We start from the raw sequence: 19647 nt of genomic DNA, 5'->3' as shown, positions 1-19647 counted from the left end.
ATAAATCTAATTAGATTGATCAAGAAAAAAGAGAGAAAACAAATTACCACTATTAAGAATAATAATAAGATGGTGCCAACTTGGGCCAGTGAAGCAACATCCTCCACAACTAGATTGAAGAACGAAACGACAGCAGCTTGTCTGTTCCCCTTCCCCCAATTCCCCAGCACTGTTCCCATCCCCCCAATTCCCCAATAAAAATCTTATAAAAAAAAGAATAATAATAAGACAATACTACAGATCCTACAAGACCTTAAAGGTATAATAATATTATAAACAACAGTATATCAAATGAATTTGAAGTTTAGATGAAATGGACAAGTTCCTTAAAAGACACTAATTACCAAAACTGATTTAAGAAAAATATTAGAAAATAAAAGCATCCCTGTATCTATTAAATGAATTGAACCCCAAATTAAGAAGCAACCCAGAGAAAAAACTTCAGGCCAGTTGGTTCATTGGTGAATTCAATCAAACATTTAAGAAATAAATAATATCTATGTCATACAAACTCTTTCAGAAAATAGAGCAAGACTGTCAACTCCTTTTTAAGGCCTATATAACCATAATTCTAAAACCTTGACAATAATATTAAAAGAATCCTGAGAGTATCATGCTAAGTGAAATAAGTCAGATGGAAAAGGACAAGAAAGAAACATATGATTTCACTGATATGAGGGATATAAAACAGAAAGCAAAAATGAACATACAAAAACTCATTGACAGACAACAGTATGGTGGTTACCAGAGGGAAAAGGGGTGGGAGGAGGTTGAAGAGGGTAAAAGGGGTCAAATATATGGTCACAGAAGGAGACTAAATTTTGGGTGATGAGCACACAATGCAATATACACATGATATATTATAGGATTGTCCACTTGAAACTTATATAATATTATTAACCAATGTCACCCCAATTAATTTAATAATAAAATAAGATAAGAAGGAAGGAAAGAAGGAAGGACAAACATTACAGATCTCTCCCTTAAGTAGTTTAGCTTACATTTCTTTCTCCATTTCAGTAACTATCATGAATGCATGGAAAATTGTAAATAAAGTATTATTAAGTTAAATACAGCAATATATAAAAAGAATAATACTGGATGATAAAGTGGGATTTATCCCAAGAACACAAGGCTGGTTTAATATTTAAAAATCAATCAAGGTGATACACCACATTAACAGAATAAATAAGCAAAGCTATATAATCATATCAAAAATGCAGAAAAAGAAGTTGAAAAAAAAATTTTTAATGAAAACTAGTAAAGGGAATGCCCTCAATGTAATAAAGGAATATAGGAAAAACCAACAGCTAACCTCTAAATTAATGATGAAATATTTAATGTTTCCTACCTAAGATTGGGAACAATGCAAGGATGTCCACTATTAGTATTTACACTCAAAATTTTACTGGACAGGTCAGCCAGGAATAAATCAAGAAAAAGACATAAAGGCCTACAGATTGGAAAAAAAGAAGTAAAAACTGTTCTATTCACATGACTGTCAACTCAGAAAATTCTAAGAACTCTACAAAACAACTATTAAAACAAAAATAGTGAATTAACAAGGTTAAAGTTCAGAAAGTCAACATGTAAAACTCAATTGTATTTTTATAACTAGCTGTAAGCAATCAAGAAATTAAATTTAAAAATAACTATTCCATTTACAGTATTGAAAAACATAAAATATTTAGAAATAAATTTAACAAATGATGTCCAAGATCCCTATTTTTAAAATAACAAAATGTTGCTCAGAGAAATTAAAGAAGACCTAAATAGGTGAAGAGATACACCATGTTCATGAGTTAGAAGATTCAATATAGTTAAAAGTTAATTCTTCCTAAATTGATCTAAAGATTCACTGCAATTCCAATGAAAAACCCAGTAATTCTATTTGTAGAAATGCACAAGTTAATACTAAAATGTATATGGAAAAGCAACAAATTTAGAAGAGTCAAGACAATCTTGGGAAGACTGACACAACCAGCGCAATCCACTACAAGCTACAAAAGTCCACATAGGATGGTACTGCTGTCAGGGTACCACACAGATCAATGGGACAGAGTCCACAAACAGACACACATATATTACCGTATTTGCCGGCGTATAAGACGATTTTTTGGCCCTGAAAAATATGCCTCCAAGTGGGGGGTCGTCTTATACGCCAGGTACACTTCAGATAGACTGCCCATAGTGCTTGCCCCGTGCCATAGTGGCCTCCCGATGCCCGCCCACTTCATTCCACATACCGTTCAGGCATCAGCAGCGCTGCTGGGTGTATGCTCAGCTGTTATGCGATTTTGCTGTTATGCGATTTTACCACACTCGCAAAATCGCACACAGCTGACCATACACCCAGTATGATAGCGCAAAATCGCGAATCGCGATACCATACTGGATGTATGGTCGACTGTGTGCGATTTTGCTAGTGTGGTAAATTCGGGTTACCGTATATTTCTTTACATATGCATTGAAGATTTGCGATTTTGCGCTATCATGGTGCCTGTTAGAATGTTGAAGAGCTCGCACTTGCGCACTAGTGAGGTCCCAGGGAGATGCTGATGCAAGGGTGGACCAGACTGCTATAGTGACAGGGCGGGCAAACAGGGAGCAGGGACCAATCAAATCAGGCTTTGTATACAGCCAACAGCCAACCACAATACTGCACCATTGTACAGTACAGCATAGAAAATGTCGACCAGTCAAACCCCTATCATCCCTATCATGGCACCAGCCAAAAGAAAGAAGTATGATGCAAATTTTAAACTGAAAGTTATAAACTTTGCTAAGGAAAATAATAATTGTGCTGCTGCAAGACAATATGGAGTAACAGAAAAGATGGTTCGGGACTGGAAATCAAATGAGAAAGCATTAAAGAGTATGCCAAGGAGTAAGTGTGCATTAAGAAGAGGCACCCCACACTGGCCAGAACTCGAAAAACATGTAGCAGACATGGTGGCTCAACATCGCCAAAACGGTTATGTGGTGACACGAAATACAATACGCTTGTTTGCACTTCAGTGGGCCAAATCAAATCTGATATTGTTTTACCTTTTATTTGGTGTGTGGAAGGTGTGCGGAAGAGGGGGTAGTCTTATACGGCGAGTATATAACAAACTGTATTTTGAGTGGAAATGTTAGGGGGTCGTCTTATACGCCCAGTCGTCTTATACGCCGGCAAATACGGTATGTAAACTGCTCTTGACAAAAGTACCAAGCCACTCAATGGGAGGAAAAAAGTTTTATCAACAAATGATACTAGAACAACCTAACAACGTATGGGTAAAAAGGTGACCCTGAACCCCTACCTCATACCTGACACAAAAAACAAATTCAAGGTGAAACCTAGGCCTAACTGCAAAAACTAAAACTATAAAACTTCTAGAAGAATTCTTCATAAGACAATAGGGAAAGATTTCTTAGAAAGGACACAAAATACTATACATGAAAGAAAACAAAAATGACAAATTGAATTTAACTAAAATTTAAAACTTCTAGCCATTGAAAGATACCACCAAAAAATGTAAAGCAAACCAGGTAGGAAAAAAGGTTTGAAAATATGTGCATAAATATAGATAATCTTCCAAAATGCATCACAAAGCTAAAATAGATCATTTCTTACAAGAAAGTATCCATTCCCTACTTGGTACAGGGCCTCAAAGCAGAAGCCTGCTCTTGGGTGATATATATAAACATACCTTTATTTGTTAATTTATGTTATTTTTTTCAAATTGGTAAACAACTCAAAACAATTGCTTTCACCCCGAAAATGAGTACTATATCACTGCTAAAAAGAGACTAGATAAGTCAAATTTTCAGTCCTTTCTAGCGAAGGTCAAGTTTACCATGTTATGATGGCTTCATTTTTCATCCCCATTAACATCAACGGTTTATATTAATAGAATCAATACAAAGAAACATTTAATAAATCTTTAAGCACTGTGATAGCAAAACTGAAGTCTTAAGAAAATTTTAATACTTAGATTATAATTTTCTCCCTTTAGTAGTTTAGCTTACATTTCTTTCTCCATTTCAAGTTGTTTACTCAGTTCTGTGGCTCGAAGCTCTAACTCTGTGTGCAGCTGTCTTTGCTGTTGTAGATCCTGCAAAGCCTGTTCCTTGCTTGCTTTAACTTCAAGAGTATCAGCTTCTAGTTTCTATGAAATAAATATAGTAACAACTTTAAGGTCAGTAATTATTATTATATATTATAACATTTTTGTTTTATACTCAAATGGGTATTGACATGACACAAAATAACCATAAAATATTTATGTTATAATAAAAATAATTCTGGATCCATTGCTGATTAAAGTAGCTATCTTGGAATCTTTCAGAGGCACTAGCAGCAGGCTTTACACATGACAATCACTAAATTTTTACTTTTTAAAATTAATTCTGAATAAGAGAATAAACTTAAAATAATTATATTTGTAACTTGAGTAAAAATTAGTAACTCAAGTATGAAAAAACTAAGTAAAACTTCACATATGGGTCCACATAAAATATATTATCCTTTATATTCACAGTTAATAAAACTGATGTAATTATAGATATTCAAATCTAAAATGCAGCTGTCATGTCATCCTTCTCATTAGCACCTATTAACCCTAAATATAAAGCCAATTAAATTTCTGAGTTTGCTTCTTTAATCTCTTGGTGTAGACATTGTTCTTCATAGTGTAGTTTGTATCTCATATATATATATATATATATATATATATATATATATATATATATATATATACATATATATACACACACACACACACACACAACATAACTGTATATTTTTACAAATTTATAAAATCAAACTATTTAGTATATAGGTTGAATATCTATAAGCAATGCATTTTCTTATACAGTTGTAATAATTTTGCACCCTACATATAATAAACTAATCTAGGTACCTGTGACTCTTACTTGACACTGATACTGAATATTTGAGGTAACTAATATTAATTCTATAACAATATATTGAAAAACATATTGAATACTTCCTAAAACAACAATATGTTAAAGATCTAATAAATACAATAGACACTATTGATTCTAAATAACTACTTAAAAAGATACCCAAATAGAATTCTCATTAGACACTTTCCAATAAAATAGTTTTTTCTGTTCTTTTCAACCATTACATAAAGTAATGTCATTACTATTATCTCTGGCCATAAAGAAAAGAAAAAAAGAAACCCATAAACAGAATTATAAATGTAATTTTTCTTCCATGTAATATTGGTGTGGACGTACATATTAATATATACATATACACATCCCATTATTGTATAATTGTACAGAAGTGCTTCACCTGATTGTGAAGGTATAACTTATATGTATACATAAACATGAGAAATTTTTGTTTAACTGATAGTAATTCCAATGTAAAGGACAAAGAACTCAGGTCAAGTCCTTCTGATATGTCTGGTCAATGAATCTCTTTAGTAAATCAACACTCTCAGTTGGAGTTGTATTAAAGTAAGAAGGAAGTTTATCACAGAGTAAAATTATTATTAAATTAGAAACAAAATCCAAAGGGTATAAATGTAAAGTTTAAAAAAGGAAGAAGTCTACCATATCTTCAATATTATATTGGAATAAGAAGATAAGGAGATGGAAATGATAGAACAAAAGAGACTTTTGCTCAACAACAAAAGACAAGTTCCTTGTGCTTATGGAGTACATCCCTGGTTGACTGTTTCTTTGAAATACTAATTACTACAAGGAACCAATAAATATGTTAACTGTCATTTGTAAAAGCCACCCATTAATGAAGAAAGTAAAAGTAAAGGTGGAATTCAAAATTAAGACATAAAAAATTGCAAGTAATTAAAAATTTTTTATATTACAAGTTCACCTTTGTTTGCAAATTTAAAATCTTTGATTCCATCCAGGTCATCAGTTTCCATTGCTACAGCCATAGAAAATATGACTAAATTAAATTTTTTTTATACAAACCTTAATTTGACCTTCTAATTCCTCAGTTTTTTGTTCTAAAGAGAGGTGTTTCTCTTTGTATTCTTTGAGATGACTTTCCAGCTGACTGCAATGTTCTTGCTTATCCTGCAACTTGGTAACAGCCTGCTCCAACTGAGTAGTGATCTTATTTAACTCCTATAGAGAAGTACAATTGAAGAAAATTTTGGTAAGTTTTACTTTATTGTAGTGCCCAAAAAGAAAATTGAAAACTCTAATTTTATTTAAGAAGTTGTTTGGAGTTAGATCACAGACAAGTCTAATGATAATTCAGTGCTTAAATTTATCCACCAATATAGAGGACCTGAACTGAAGCTGTGTACAGTCAGATATTGTTTATAAACAATAACAATTCAATAACATTTTCTAGGAAGCCAAAAGATACAAAAGAATAATAAACAAGCTAATAATAAAATAACATTTTTATAATTAAATGTTTTAAATATTCAAGAGACCATTTTAAAAATAACTTTAAAAAATATAAATGATTATATCTATGACACTTGTTTAATTCATTTAGAATATCTAGTTACACAGAAAGATCAAAATAAAAATTATTAATAAATCCACCACCCACAGATAATCACTATTTGTTTTGATAAGTTTCCTCTCAGTTTTTTCTGTATGTGTTTCTATTTTTTGACCTGTATTTTTAAAATAAAAACAGGATCTTGCTTTACATACTATTTTACTGTAACTGCCTTTGTTGTTACATAATAAGACATCATGAAACTGTGACATTTTCTAAAATAGCATTATACTTGACTGCATAATTTTCCATTTTATTGATACAGACCATTTTTTATCCAAATGTTCTATTTTAGATTCTTAGATTGCTACTAAACTTTCTGCTTTATGAAGAGATGCAAACAGCATCCTTAAAGCTGTGATTATTCCCTTAAAATAAAAGACTAAAAGTGAGCTAAAGAATATGAAAAATCCTAAAGTTCTTGAAATAGATTGCCTAACAGCTTCCCCTGCCACCATCAAAAGGTTGAACTACCACTAGCAATGTATAAAAGTGGCTTGTTCTTCTACACCATCTCCAGACCTTCCAGTGTTAATTAAACACGTACACACATACATTTTATCTCAATAAGGGCATATTTCATTGTTGCCTTAATTTGCAACTGATTCTTAATGAACTCGAATATTTGCTAATATAGTTTTGATCATTTACTTTTTGTAGGTTCACTTATTTCTTATGTAAAAGTATTTTAAATATCAAAGATATTAACCCTTCATCAGACATACTTCAGAAAATGTTTTATCCTTTTGCTATTTGCTTTAGAATTTTGTTAATATTTTTGGCAGAAAAATTTTAAACTTTCATGGAGTTATTCTTACTAATAATTTTCATTATAGTTTCTGGCACTGATCTTGTGCTTAGAAAACACTTTCCAGATATGCTTAGCAATAATGTAAGTAAAAAGCAAGTTGCAGAACAACATATATAGTGATTCTATGTGCATAATAGAAAAATGTGTGTGTGTTCAATGCTTATAGAAGTCAAGAAGGATACATACCATTTTTAATAGCAAACGTTCTATCTAAGGAGGAAATGGGATTGGGGTTTAGGGTAAATATTGCAAACAGTTTTCTTTTGTTAACTTAATATACTACTATATTGTTCTTAAAAGTTGGACCAACAACCAGTATTACTTCTCAAATAAAAAATTTTAAAAATTCCTATCTGGTAAAAGGTAAGCATAATCTACCAGCATTTTGAACTTGGCCCTAAGGTAGCAAGCTTTTACTTTATCAGAAGTATTGAGAAAAGTAACCTATATTCCCTCCAGCCCCATTTACTCCTACTCCCAAATAAAGAGAGTGACTCTTATTATTGGGATGGAATACAACATATGTTGCTCTTTTCTGTTTCTAAGTGGTAAGTATATCTGGGTCATGGCCCAGGCCGTCTACTCAAAACCAGTATAGAAGCTGCTCTCTCTTTCCTAGTCATTGGCACTTGATGGGATGAAGCAACAATTCAACAATTAGAAGTGAATATTTCAGCTCCCCAACAAGTTCTAGACTAGGGGAGAAAAACAATAGTAAGAAGCTCAGCTTTAGCTTCACTCCAGTTGAGCTTATCAAAAACAAAAATATTTTTATCTTTATCTGTCTGATTCCTGCATCAACCACTCAACTGGTTCTGAATTCAGGAAGAAATTAAGAGGAATAAGCAAGTTGATTACAACATTATGTAAAACTAAGTATCAGCTTTATACATGTTTGTAATTAATTTATCTACCAAAATATTAGATTACGGTATGAACTACATCAGGTTCCCCTACCTGCTGTTTATCTTGTAGTGCATTTTGGGCTGTATCCAAATGATTTTGAAGATCTGCTCTTTGAGCAGTTTTAGCTGCTTCTGCTGATAGCAATAATTCAGTTTTGGCTTTAATCTGCAACAAAATTTACAAGTCATTTAATCCGTATTCAGTTCTTGATTTCCCCTTGCTTGAACATACATTACTTTTGTCACTAAGTAATTTTAAAAATTAAGTCCTTTGGCAAAAAATGTAAGGATTTAAACACTTAAAAATAAGTATGTGATAATTCCCCAAACAGGAATGAGTAGGGGAGAAGACTCCTAATAATGTTTGGATAAATGATGAAAAGATTCACTGTATGATACCAAAACACTTCTCCCTCTTAAATTGGACATCCATGTATTAGGTTGTCATATAACTCATCTAACAAATAAATACGTTTTTAAAAGAAAGAAATGCGTTTCCTTGTTTTCCAAGTTCTGTTATATTATTTCTTATTTTCAATGGAATTAGGAGTCAAATAGAGAAAATCAAGGCATAGAAATGTTTCCATAACTTTCTCCACTACAGTGTTAAGAAACCAGTGATGAGAATGGGGAAAGAAATATGACTTAATTCCCACCCTATAATTGACTTATCGAGCAAAATTTCTACATTGGCTTCTGAAAGAATATATATTAAAATACATAATGGTACCATATAGAGATATTTTTTAATCATATCTTTAAAGTAAATTTTTAAAAATCAAAGTCAGAAAATGTTTAACCTAGAAAGCTAATGGTATCAAACTACTTTGAACTTCAAAAACAATAATAAGGAATTCATGAAAACAAAGCAAAGTAAAAACATTCAGTGGTTTCAGGAGGTGTAATTTGCCAGGAGAGAGAGAAAAAAGGGCAAACAGGAAAGCTCAACAAATTGTCTAAATACAACCTTTATTTATTTTCTAGTCCCAATTTTTTTCCATTAATAAGAAGGGAGGTGGAGACAGGGATGGGTATAGAAAGAGAGAGAAGCAATGTGTTTTATTCACACTAACTCCTATTAAATTGCATAATTCAATATTACCTGTATGTCAAGCTGAGAGATCTTCTCTTTGCTTTCATTTAACTGACTATTTAATTCACTGACACTGGTTTCCAGGGAAAGGACCTGATCTTGTGCAGCTCGAAGATGTGCCTTCTGCTCTTGCACCTGGTCATGCAAATTCTCCTGGGCTTGTTTATGGCTTTCTGACTGGTTCTTCAGCTTCTCTGTCAGCTGAGTTACCTACCACACAAGCAAGACTCTATGAAGGTCACAAATGATATAACAAGAACTAAGAAACCCAAACTTAAGTACCATGAGAATATTAAAGTGCTGTATGGTAGGTTATCTCAAGTTTTTTTTTCAAAAAGAATTGTTCACATCTTTCAAAAATAAGTAAACATAATATCTCAAAATCATAAGAAATGACATCAAATTCACAGATTACTATTATTTTTAAATCCATCTCTGTTGAACTATAATTTACATGAAATAAACCCCAATTTAATTGTATAGTTTGAGAAGATTTGATAAACATATCCACTCATTTAACACCCCCACAATCAAGATAAGGAACATTTCCATTACCCAAAAAAGTTTCCTCATGCCGCTTTGCAGTTAGTACCCTCCACTCATCATTAGCCCCAATCGCTGATCTGATCACTGAGTAATGAGCTTCTTATATATTCTGGATATTTCCGAATTGTCAGACATATGTACTGGAAATATTTTATCCCACTCTGTTTCTTGGCTTTTATTTTCATAATGGTATCCTTTGAAGAGTATATATTTTTAATTTAGATGAAATCCAATTCATCTGATGTTTCTTTGGTATACCTTGCTTGGAATTGACTGAGTTTCTTGAATGTGGGTTCATATTTTTAATCAAATTTAATTTTTTTTCTGGTATTATTTCTATAAATATTTTCATCCTCTCCACCTTATATGTATGCTAGATTACATGACACCATCCCACAGGTCACCAAGGCACTGTTGTTGTTTTTTCCACTCTTTTTTCTCTCTGCGCTTCATGTTGGACAGTTGAAATTACCTTGTCTTTATGTTTAATGATACTGTTTTCTACTTGCATAATCTATAAAGCCCATCCAATGAAATTTTCATTTCAGATCTTTTTTCTATCTTGAAGTTCTATTTGTTTTTTTTTTATCATTTCCACGTCTAATTCCATTATTATAGTTTTTCTCTTATATCCATAGTATATTTTAAGAACTGTTTTTAAGTACATGTCTGATGACTCCATTATCTCTCATTTCAGGGTTTCTTTCCATTGAATGATTTCTCTCCTGCTTGTAGCCTTTATATCTTCTTTATATCCAGTACTTTTTTGATATTTAATGTAACAGCTCTGGATTTTATTGTCTTCTTTTAAAGAATGGTGAATTTTGTTCCAACAGGCAGTTAATATACTTGTGGTTCAACTGGATCCTTCTGAGGCTTGTTTTTATATGTGTTAGGTCCGGTGTGCACTAGCTTTTTTACTCTAAGGGCTAGTTTAGCTTTACTTCTAAGATGTTACATCTCTGGGGTTTCTAATCAATACCTCCAGGTTCAACCATGTGTTTCTTCTCTGAGTAGCTAGAACTTGAACATCTCCCAGCACTGTGAGTCCTGATAATTTTTCAGCCTACAGCTCCTAATAATTGCTCATTACCTGACCTCATGGAATCCCACCTTATGAGCACAACGTTCAGCCAAAGGCTCAAGTGGATCCCCATGCAGATTTCCGGAGCTCTTTCTCCCCATGTTCTCTCCACTCTGATATTCTCCCCTGCAAATCTGAGCTGCCTCAACTTTTCTGAACATCAATCTCTCACTCTTCAATTCAGTGAAGGCCACTGTGTTTCCCTTAGATTTCCCCAACCAGTACCACTGTCTAGAAAATGTCTCCAGGTCCAAAGTTGGAGTGGCCAGGAGATTGACTTCATCTGTCTCTCTTTTCTCAGGTGTCAAAGCCCTGTACAGCTCATTGTATAATGTCTGAAAATAGTGGTTTTACACATTTTTCCCCCCACTTTTCTAGTTGTTTATGGTGGGAGGACTAAAGAGGTATCAGTTATTCCAACATGGCCAGAAGCATAAGTACATAGATTTGTATTTATTCTTTTACAAAAAAAAATGCATATAGACTTTTCTTGTCATATTTGAATGATAAGCAACGTCAAGTTGTATGCTAGTTACAACTAAACACTAGTCTAAAGAATTCTTCATAAAAACTGGTAACCAAGGCTAACTTTGAAATGTGGGAAAAATATGTGTTGTATTCTAATATCCAAATTAGAGAAGTGCTATGACCTACTGATACTTTAATACTTTCTCATTTAGATAATTATAATTCCCTCAATGGACAATTCTTCCCCCAAAAAGCAACTATAATTTCTTCCCAGTTTGAAACATATTATTAAGCTAAATGTACTATTAATAAATATACTATTAAGCTAAATGCAATATTAAGCTAAATTTTATGTGTTTTTTAAACTACATACAAATTTTAGAATAAGGTAACATCAAAATTATTATTAGCTATATATTCCAAGGACATATACATTATCAAAATATAAGTAACCACTAAGTCTGTATGCTAACCAATACACAGTAACAACTAATACTTGATTAGTACTTTCAGTTTATATACATATATATATATATATATATATATATATATATGTATGTATGTATTTTGTTATTCATTCTTTTTTCAAAACAAAACAAAATGCTACGAGGCAAGTATGATTATTAATAACATCTCTACTTCTCAAGTAAGCTAACAAGTGAAATAGTTTGCTTGTGGTCACATAGGTAGTAAGTTACATCCTAGAGCATGAACTGAGGTTTCCTTTCTCAAATCATGTTAACCTAATTTCACTACAGTGGCAACCCACCTCTAAGATAAATGAGATGGTATTTGTCACAAAAATATATAATATAAAAAAGTACTAAAAATAACCAGAATGAAAAATCATTTAAATAAAGCACTTTGTAAGATTTAGAGAGATAAAAGTAAATTTTAGAAATAGAATTGATTTGACAAGCTTACTTGTTCCTGTAAGGTATGGTTTTTTTCTTGTAACTGGTTAAGAACAGCAGTCTCCCCTTCACCAGCCTGAATTTTTGCATAAAGATCTTCTCTTTCCTTTTCTAGCAAGGAAATATTTTCTTTACTCTTCTGTAATAAGGCTTCGAGGTTCTGGATCTTTTGGTCCTTATCACCAATTTGGCGTAGTACTTGTTCTAAGTCATTCTGTAAAGAAATGAGAACTACTAACCTTAAGGATAGAGAACTTAAAAAATTATTCCTCAAACATAAAATGATTGATAATAAATTTTATGACTCAAACTGTTAGTCTTACTTTTTTTTATTATTAATCATTACATTTTAACATGGCAAATTTAATTAAATGAGTACTATATATTTAATATAAATCTATATTATTGATAACAAATTGGAATACAACAACAAAAACCCTTCAATTTACCACATTCTTACTGTAACACTCTGACCTCACCCACTACTACTCTTCTTCAATCCATTTGAGACTCATGGGACGCTCCTCATTCCTTAATCACACCAGGCACACTCCCCCCTCGGAGCCTTTGCACTAAAGCTTCTTCTGCCTGGGACACTTCCCTCAGTCACATGGCTCATTCCCTCCCCTTCAAATGTTTTCTCAATCAGTCCTACCCTGACCATTACATTTAAAATTGCAACCTTTCCCAATATTCCCTCTCCTGAATATTTTTTTTTTCTTTCCATAGCATTTATCTTCTAACAACACTAAATAATTTACTTATTTTTCATGTTTATCTGCCTCTCTCTACCCCCTCACTAGAATATATGCTCCACAAAAGTGAGGATTTTTGTTTCTTTTATTCATTGATGTGTCTGACACATGTTCTAAGATATTTGTTGAATTAACAGAAAAATAAATGACTGCATTCTAACACATACACTCAGGAAGGCTCACTTCAATACCACAAAAGGACTCTGTTATCGATACATCAAGGGATGCCTCTTCCTTTACTTTACCAAAGTAATGTTACATGGAATACAATGCAATAGCCCACATCCCAAACAATGCCCATTAATGTCTTAGAGCTGCCTGACCCACAGCTTTTGCCTCTGCCTCAGTCCTTTTAAGAGCCAGACAGCCTCTACCCAGAGCAAGGCCCTAAAAAGCCCCTCTGCAAATCTTATTGTAGCCCACACCATCTTGTAAGACAGAGCTAGCAACCACCTGTTATTATCAATGATTTGTGCCAATATTTGAAATCAGTCACTTTCAAACATGCTTCTCATCCCTCTAAGCTTCAATCACGAAATAACGAAAGGCAACCTAACCTCTCTGCTCTCATCCTATTTCCTGCCACTAGTGACTTGTCTCCACATTGCACTAATCGTCTAGAACCACAGGACTTAGCTTTTTTCCAGAACAGTCACTATTTCCAAGGCATAACTGAAATGTGATTCTTCTTTTACAGACACTGGTTCCTCCTCAACCCCCTCCGATATTGTAAGGCCTATTCTTCTGGGCATGCAGGAAAGGTTGCCCCTTTCCTGGTTTTACACTGCCATTACTCTCTCCCTTACATAAAAGTTTCATGCTGTTTTGGGGAGTATGTCATTTATTTATTCTATGCTTTATTCACTGAAGACTTGAGACCTGATTTAGTCTTTCTCTCAATCTCAATTTCTGCCAATTTCCTGGGAAATACAAAATACATAGAAACTTAAGAGCATAGCCTCAACATGCATATCATTTTAATTCCTAGACCTTTACTCATTCTATTAAATCACTCACATGTAGGATCTTGAAAATTGTTCCAGATGAAAAATTTCATCCATCCTACTCTGTGACCACAACTTACTGTGTTCCAATTTCATGACCTCATTTGTGCTCTTCTATGTCAGAGACATTTACTTCAATTTTCTTCAAGTTTATTTAGAATAAGGCTAGCTTCTCTTCCTGAACCTCACCTATGGATATAAACCAACTTTAACTATTCTTTCAACTACTATTTTCAATTTCCTTTTACTCCCAAATTTCCAATATGGACACACACACACACACACACACACACACACACACACACACACACAAACCCCCCACCTCTCCACAACCCCCAAACTCCCCATAAAGGCCGATCCTAGGTTGATAGTTTAATCTGCTTCCTCCACCCCTACATTTCTAAGCACTGTTAAAGCAAAATCACAAAATTCCACAGAATGGTGCTAGTACAAATTTCTAGACTCCAACTCCATTATAAAAGGGGGAATGGGGATCCTTCAGGAATATCTACCTTGATTTTTCCATCTCCTAATGCATAAAATTATGCATATCCAATTTATCTCCTTTCTTTAAGCTTCAAAGGATACCCTTCAGAGGATAAATTCAAACGTACCACCATCCATTGTATCAGTGACATCATAGCTTTTCATCAATACCTTATACCTTCAGTCACCTCTCCTTCTCCAACATCCTCAATTACTCCCTCTACCAGTCCCTTTGTCCTAGGCTATAAACACGTTCAAATATCTCTCATTCTCAAAAATACTTCCTGAACCAAGCCCCACTCCAATTTCTGCCCAGTCTTCATACAATTCACATTTAAATTTCAAAAGTAATGCATATTTACTTTCCTAACTCCCTCATCTCTCATTTACTCATCAATCAAAAAAATCAGACTTTCATCTATATTGCTTTATTTAAATTATGTTTAACAAGGTCACTAACTTACTTCTTAATTGCTTAACCTAATGGATATTTTTCATTTATCATACTGGGCATCCCCACCACATGCCCACCTTTGAAGTCCTTTAGCTTGCACTGTGTAGGTTCTCCTTAATTACTCTGATCATTTTCTTTTTAGGCTGCTCTTCCTCTACTCATCCATTCCTTAAGTGCCGGTGTTTCCCAGAAGTCTTGTGTTATTAGTTATCTATTTTTCTCACTATACTCTCTTCCCTGGCTGACCACATCTATTCTAATAATTCCATTTACCCCATATATACTGATATCTCTCACAGCTAATACATATAACATAGTTTCATTCTCCAAGCTTTAAATTACTATATCCCATAGGTGCCTCAAGACATCCAAAACTGCACTCATCACATTCCCGTATAAAATGTGATGACCATTTGTCTCACATTCGCTAACATAATTGATGACACCACCATTTACCATGCACTCAATGTTATCACTCAAGAAGTCATTCCCTTTCTCTCTCATTCCCTACAACTATTAAGTCAAAAAGTCCTATTTATTTTACCTCTCAAGTATTATTCATGCTTGTTCCTATGACATTTTTTAACAATTGCTTGAACTAAGATCATTATTATTTTTCATCTAAACTACTGAATTTACTAGTCTTTTAACTGATCTCCTGTTTCAGAATATTCCTTCCAACATCCTTCACATAACCATAAAAGGGATCAAATATATGGTGTTGGAAGGAGAACTGACTCTGGAAGGTAAACACACAATGTGATATACAGATGATGTATTACAGAATCGTACACCTGAAACCTATGTAGCTTTACTAACAATTGTCACCCCAATAAACTTTAATTTAAAAAAAAAATCAAATTTGGCTATGGCGCTTCTATCTTAAGACCTTCAATACCTTTCTATCTTCAAGAATAGTCACCCAAGGCCTTCCAAAAACTTACACATCTAATGCTCTGGCCTCTTCTTTAACTAATCTCTCAATTACATCCGAAGCTCCAGCAAAAGCTAACAGTTTAGTTGCCACCAGCTTCAGTATCCTTGTTCTTGTAACTTCTCCTTGGAGTGTACTCCTCACTATCACCATCTTTGCAACCCAGAGACATCCATGCATCCTTTGCAACTCAGATTGTCACTTCTAATAAGTTTTCAATGACTGCTCTTTCCAGACTCTATCCAAGTTAGAGAACTGTCCTCTATGCTACCATAACTTTATATACATATATACACCTAGAACTACACTCACTACATTTCTTTTAATTAGTTTTTAGGACTTTTCATGTTTCCAGAATGAGACACTTTGTCTGGCTTCTTTGCCATCCTTTTCTTATTCCTCCCCAGGGAATGAGAATTTAACTAATTGGAAAGTTTGGATAGAAAAACTAAGCACGTGGGGGCCGGCCGAGTGGTTCATTGGTTAAGAGTTGGCTTGGGAGCTCGAGCTCTGAGCAGCAGGGCCGGCGGTTCGGATCCCACATGGGCCAGTGATGCTGCACCCTCTACAGCTAAGATGGTAAACAACAGCTCGTCCTGGAGCTGGGCTGCTGTGAGTCGTGGGCAATGGTGCAGGCTGCAGTGGGGCTTCAGAGGGCTGCCGTAAGCTACCATGAGTGGTTGATAGCCAGCGTGAGCGGCTGTGAGCCACCGTGAGTGGCGGTCCAATGGCCTGCGACTGATCTGCCTCAGCAGGGAAGAGCACAATGATCACAATACTAACATGGGCCAGTGAAGCCACGTCCTCCACAACTAGACTGAAGACCAAAAGGACAGCAACTTGTCTGTTTCCCTTCTCTGATTCCCCAACGCTGTTCCCCTCCCCCAATTCCCCAACAGAAACTTTTTAAAAAAACAAAAACAAAAAAATACTAAGCACGTTTAACTCAGCCCCTTGCTCTCCCCTCAGTCTGAGAGACAATCTGTCTATACGAAGGTGAAAGGCTGTCATTTCCAGCTTTGTCTATGAGTGGATACATAAATTTAACTATGGGGTGCAGTACAGTAAAACCCACTGGGCTGCAGTCCTGTGCCAAGTTCTCTACCTCGGATTTACCACCCTATTTCTTTGCTACTTTTTAGAGTAAAACTCCTCGAGTTATCTATATTTATTTTATCAAATTTGTGTCTTCCCATTTGCTCTTGCATTCTCTCCATCAGGCTTTCAGCCCTCCTTCTCTATCCAAATTGCTCTTACCAATGTCATCAATTACCTCCATGATGCCAAATCCAATAGGATTCTCAGTCTTCATCTTGCTTGACCTCCATCTTCTGACTATCCAAGCCAAAATCCTTGGAATCATTCTCTCTCAATGCCCCACATCAATCTAACAGTAAATTTGTCACCTTCACCGTTACCTTTACCTGTATCTCAAAACCACTTCTCACTACCTGCACTTTTTGCACCCTGGTCCAACCTACATCATTTCTTGTCTGGATTATTGTAGTAGTCTCTTAGCTAACTTCTTTGCTTCTACACATGTGCCCCTACAGTTTACTCTCAACACAGCTGTGAAATTCTAAGTCAGATCATGTTACTCCTTTTCTCAGAACCCTCAAACGATTTCTCATCCCACTCAGAGTAAAATCCTTAAAATTACCTAAGAGGCTTGACATGTTCTAACCCTCTATGATCTCCTCTGACTGTGTCCCTTTTAAAATTTGTATTATTCACACCACTGCAGCCACTGGCTTCCCTATGTTCCTTAGCTATGCTCTTGCCTCAGGGCCTGTTAGTACACTGATGCTCTTCTCTCTGATATCCACATGCCTCACGCCCTCCTTTCCTTCAGGACTATCATCATTGCAGAGAGGCATTCCCTGGCAAAGCTATCTAATATTGCAGTTATTGACCTCCAGCTCCCCAGATACTTCCTACTTCCTGCCCTTTTTTCATCTCTAACACTTATTACCATTTAACACACTATATATTTTGCTTATTTATCTTGGCTATTGTTTGTCCCTCACTAAGCTCCATGAGAGCAGACATTTTTATCTGTTTTCTTCACTGCCATATCTACAAAATCACTTCCTTGATGAAGAGCACACATTAATACATACTTGCTGACTGAATGAATGAAAGAACAAATATATGAATACACTATTTTCATGCCTGACCATGTGACTCCCAGGCCACTCTCCAAATTCAGAAGGGAGAGAGAGGCATGTTACTTACTGCCTCCTTTAAACTTCAATCTTGTTTCCGTGAGCACAGCATTAGATTGCCATTTCCTAGAAGGCAGCACTGTGTCTTACTCAGCTCTTTATTTCAGTGCTTATCACAGGGCCTGGCATACAGTGCTCAATAATATTCAATGAATTAATGAAATGTTGAATGAATGAGTAAGTGAATGTTAAAGTAGAAGTCATTTCAAACATTTGGGCACCCTCTTCCCCTCACCATAACAAAACAAAAATTTAACTTCTTCCAATCTTCTAAGCTATGCTGTAGAATCTGTATGAATTTAACCAATCACTTATATTTTCTAAACCCACCATTCCAATGTTCATACAATAGTTCTGATGCAGGGAAAGAGATGACCAACAAACACTAAGTTCTACTCCAGGAAATACAAAATGTTGTTTTTTACTGGGCTAATAGAACCAGGAAATTTTATTTGTATTTTTTTAATTTTTCAAATGAGTTATTTAAACAATACACCTAAAACTAATATAATATTGCATTATATTATTTATTGTATATTTCATTATATAATAAAAATAAACTAATATTTATTTTATATCAACAGTAATTGATAAATTAATAAATAATAACAAATAATGTTACATAATATATTATGTATAAAATAATTTAAATAAATAATAAACACATTTTATTTAAATAAATAAATTTAATAGATTTAGCTCAGAAATTTCATAACTTTAAATATTTTTATAAATAAAAAATTTACTTATATAATAAATCTATTTACAATAAATCATTTCAAAATATTTTAGAGAAAATTTTTAACATACCAATCAAAAGAAAAAGATTTTCTGATTATCCAGGTACTGAAAATTACCAACAAGCTTCATAATCAAGTATTTTACATTATTTAGTTTTATCACCACAAAAGTAATGATTTGGCTATTTTTTTTTAAAAAGCTAATAATTCAAATAATATTTACCTGAGCTTCTCGAAGTTTTGCTGTAGTGCTTTGCTGAAGAGCTTGTTGTTCCTGATGCTGTTGCTTTGTTTTATCTAATTGATGCTGCAATTCTGTGGAATTTGTTACTTTTTCCTTCAACTTAAAAAAATGTAGACTGTCAGTTGACAACGTAAAGGCATAATGCTGTCATTCATAAATACCTGAGTTTACTTCAAATCTCACAATTCTCAAGTCTGAAGAGAAACTAAATTCAAGCAATATATAAAATCAACCTTAGGAGCAATATCTCATCAATTATAAAAGCTTAATAAAATGACTAGGAAAGTATTCCCTAGGAATAGACTCTCACCCTGAGAAGAATACAATTCTTTCTCCAGGCAGGCATTTACTTTATTATATTTTTTGTACACTAATATGATCAAGGAATTAGTTACATACAAGTTTTATAACAATTATCTAAAGCAAAGTATTTACATGAATATCTAATTCATGTAGATATCTAATATATCTACATGATATAT

The 19647-nt window shown here is 33.9% G+C and overlaps 1 protein-coding gene across 2 annotated transcripts in view; it reads right to left on the bottom strand.

Moving 5' to 3' along the window:
* EEA1 (early endosome antigen 1) overlaps positions 1-19647 on the bottom strand; it is a 114621-nt gene that overhangs the window by 26483 nt on the left and 68491 nt on the right. For both annotated transcript variants that reach the window (XM_019624770.1, XM_019624769.1), the window contains 6 exons: positions 19145-19264; positions 12334-12537; positions 9321-9521; positions 8271-8384; positions 5956-6111; positions 4015-4154 (listed from right to left, as the gene is read on the bottom strand). In XM_019624770.1, coding sequence (XP_019480315.1) covers positions 4015-4154; positions 5956-6111; positions 8271-8384; positions 9321-9521; positions 12334-12537; positions 19145-19264 — 935 coding nt within the window. The remainder of the gene's footprint in view (positions 1-4014; positions 4155-5955; positions 6112-8270; positions 8385-9320; positions 9522-12333; positions 12538-19144; positions 19265-19647) is intronic.

Source organism: Hipposideros armiger, unplaced genomic scaffold (genome assembly GCF_001890085.2).
Source record: "Hipposideros armiger isolate ML-2016 unplaced genomic scaffold, ASM189008v1 scaffold_606, whole genome shotgun sequence".
Lineage (NCBI taxonomy): Eukaryota > Metazoa > Chordata > Mammalia > Chiroptera > Hipposideridae > Hipposideros > Hipposideros armiger.
This window is presented reverse-complemented; position numbering and strand designations above follow the sequence as displayed.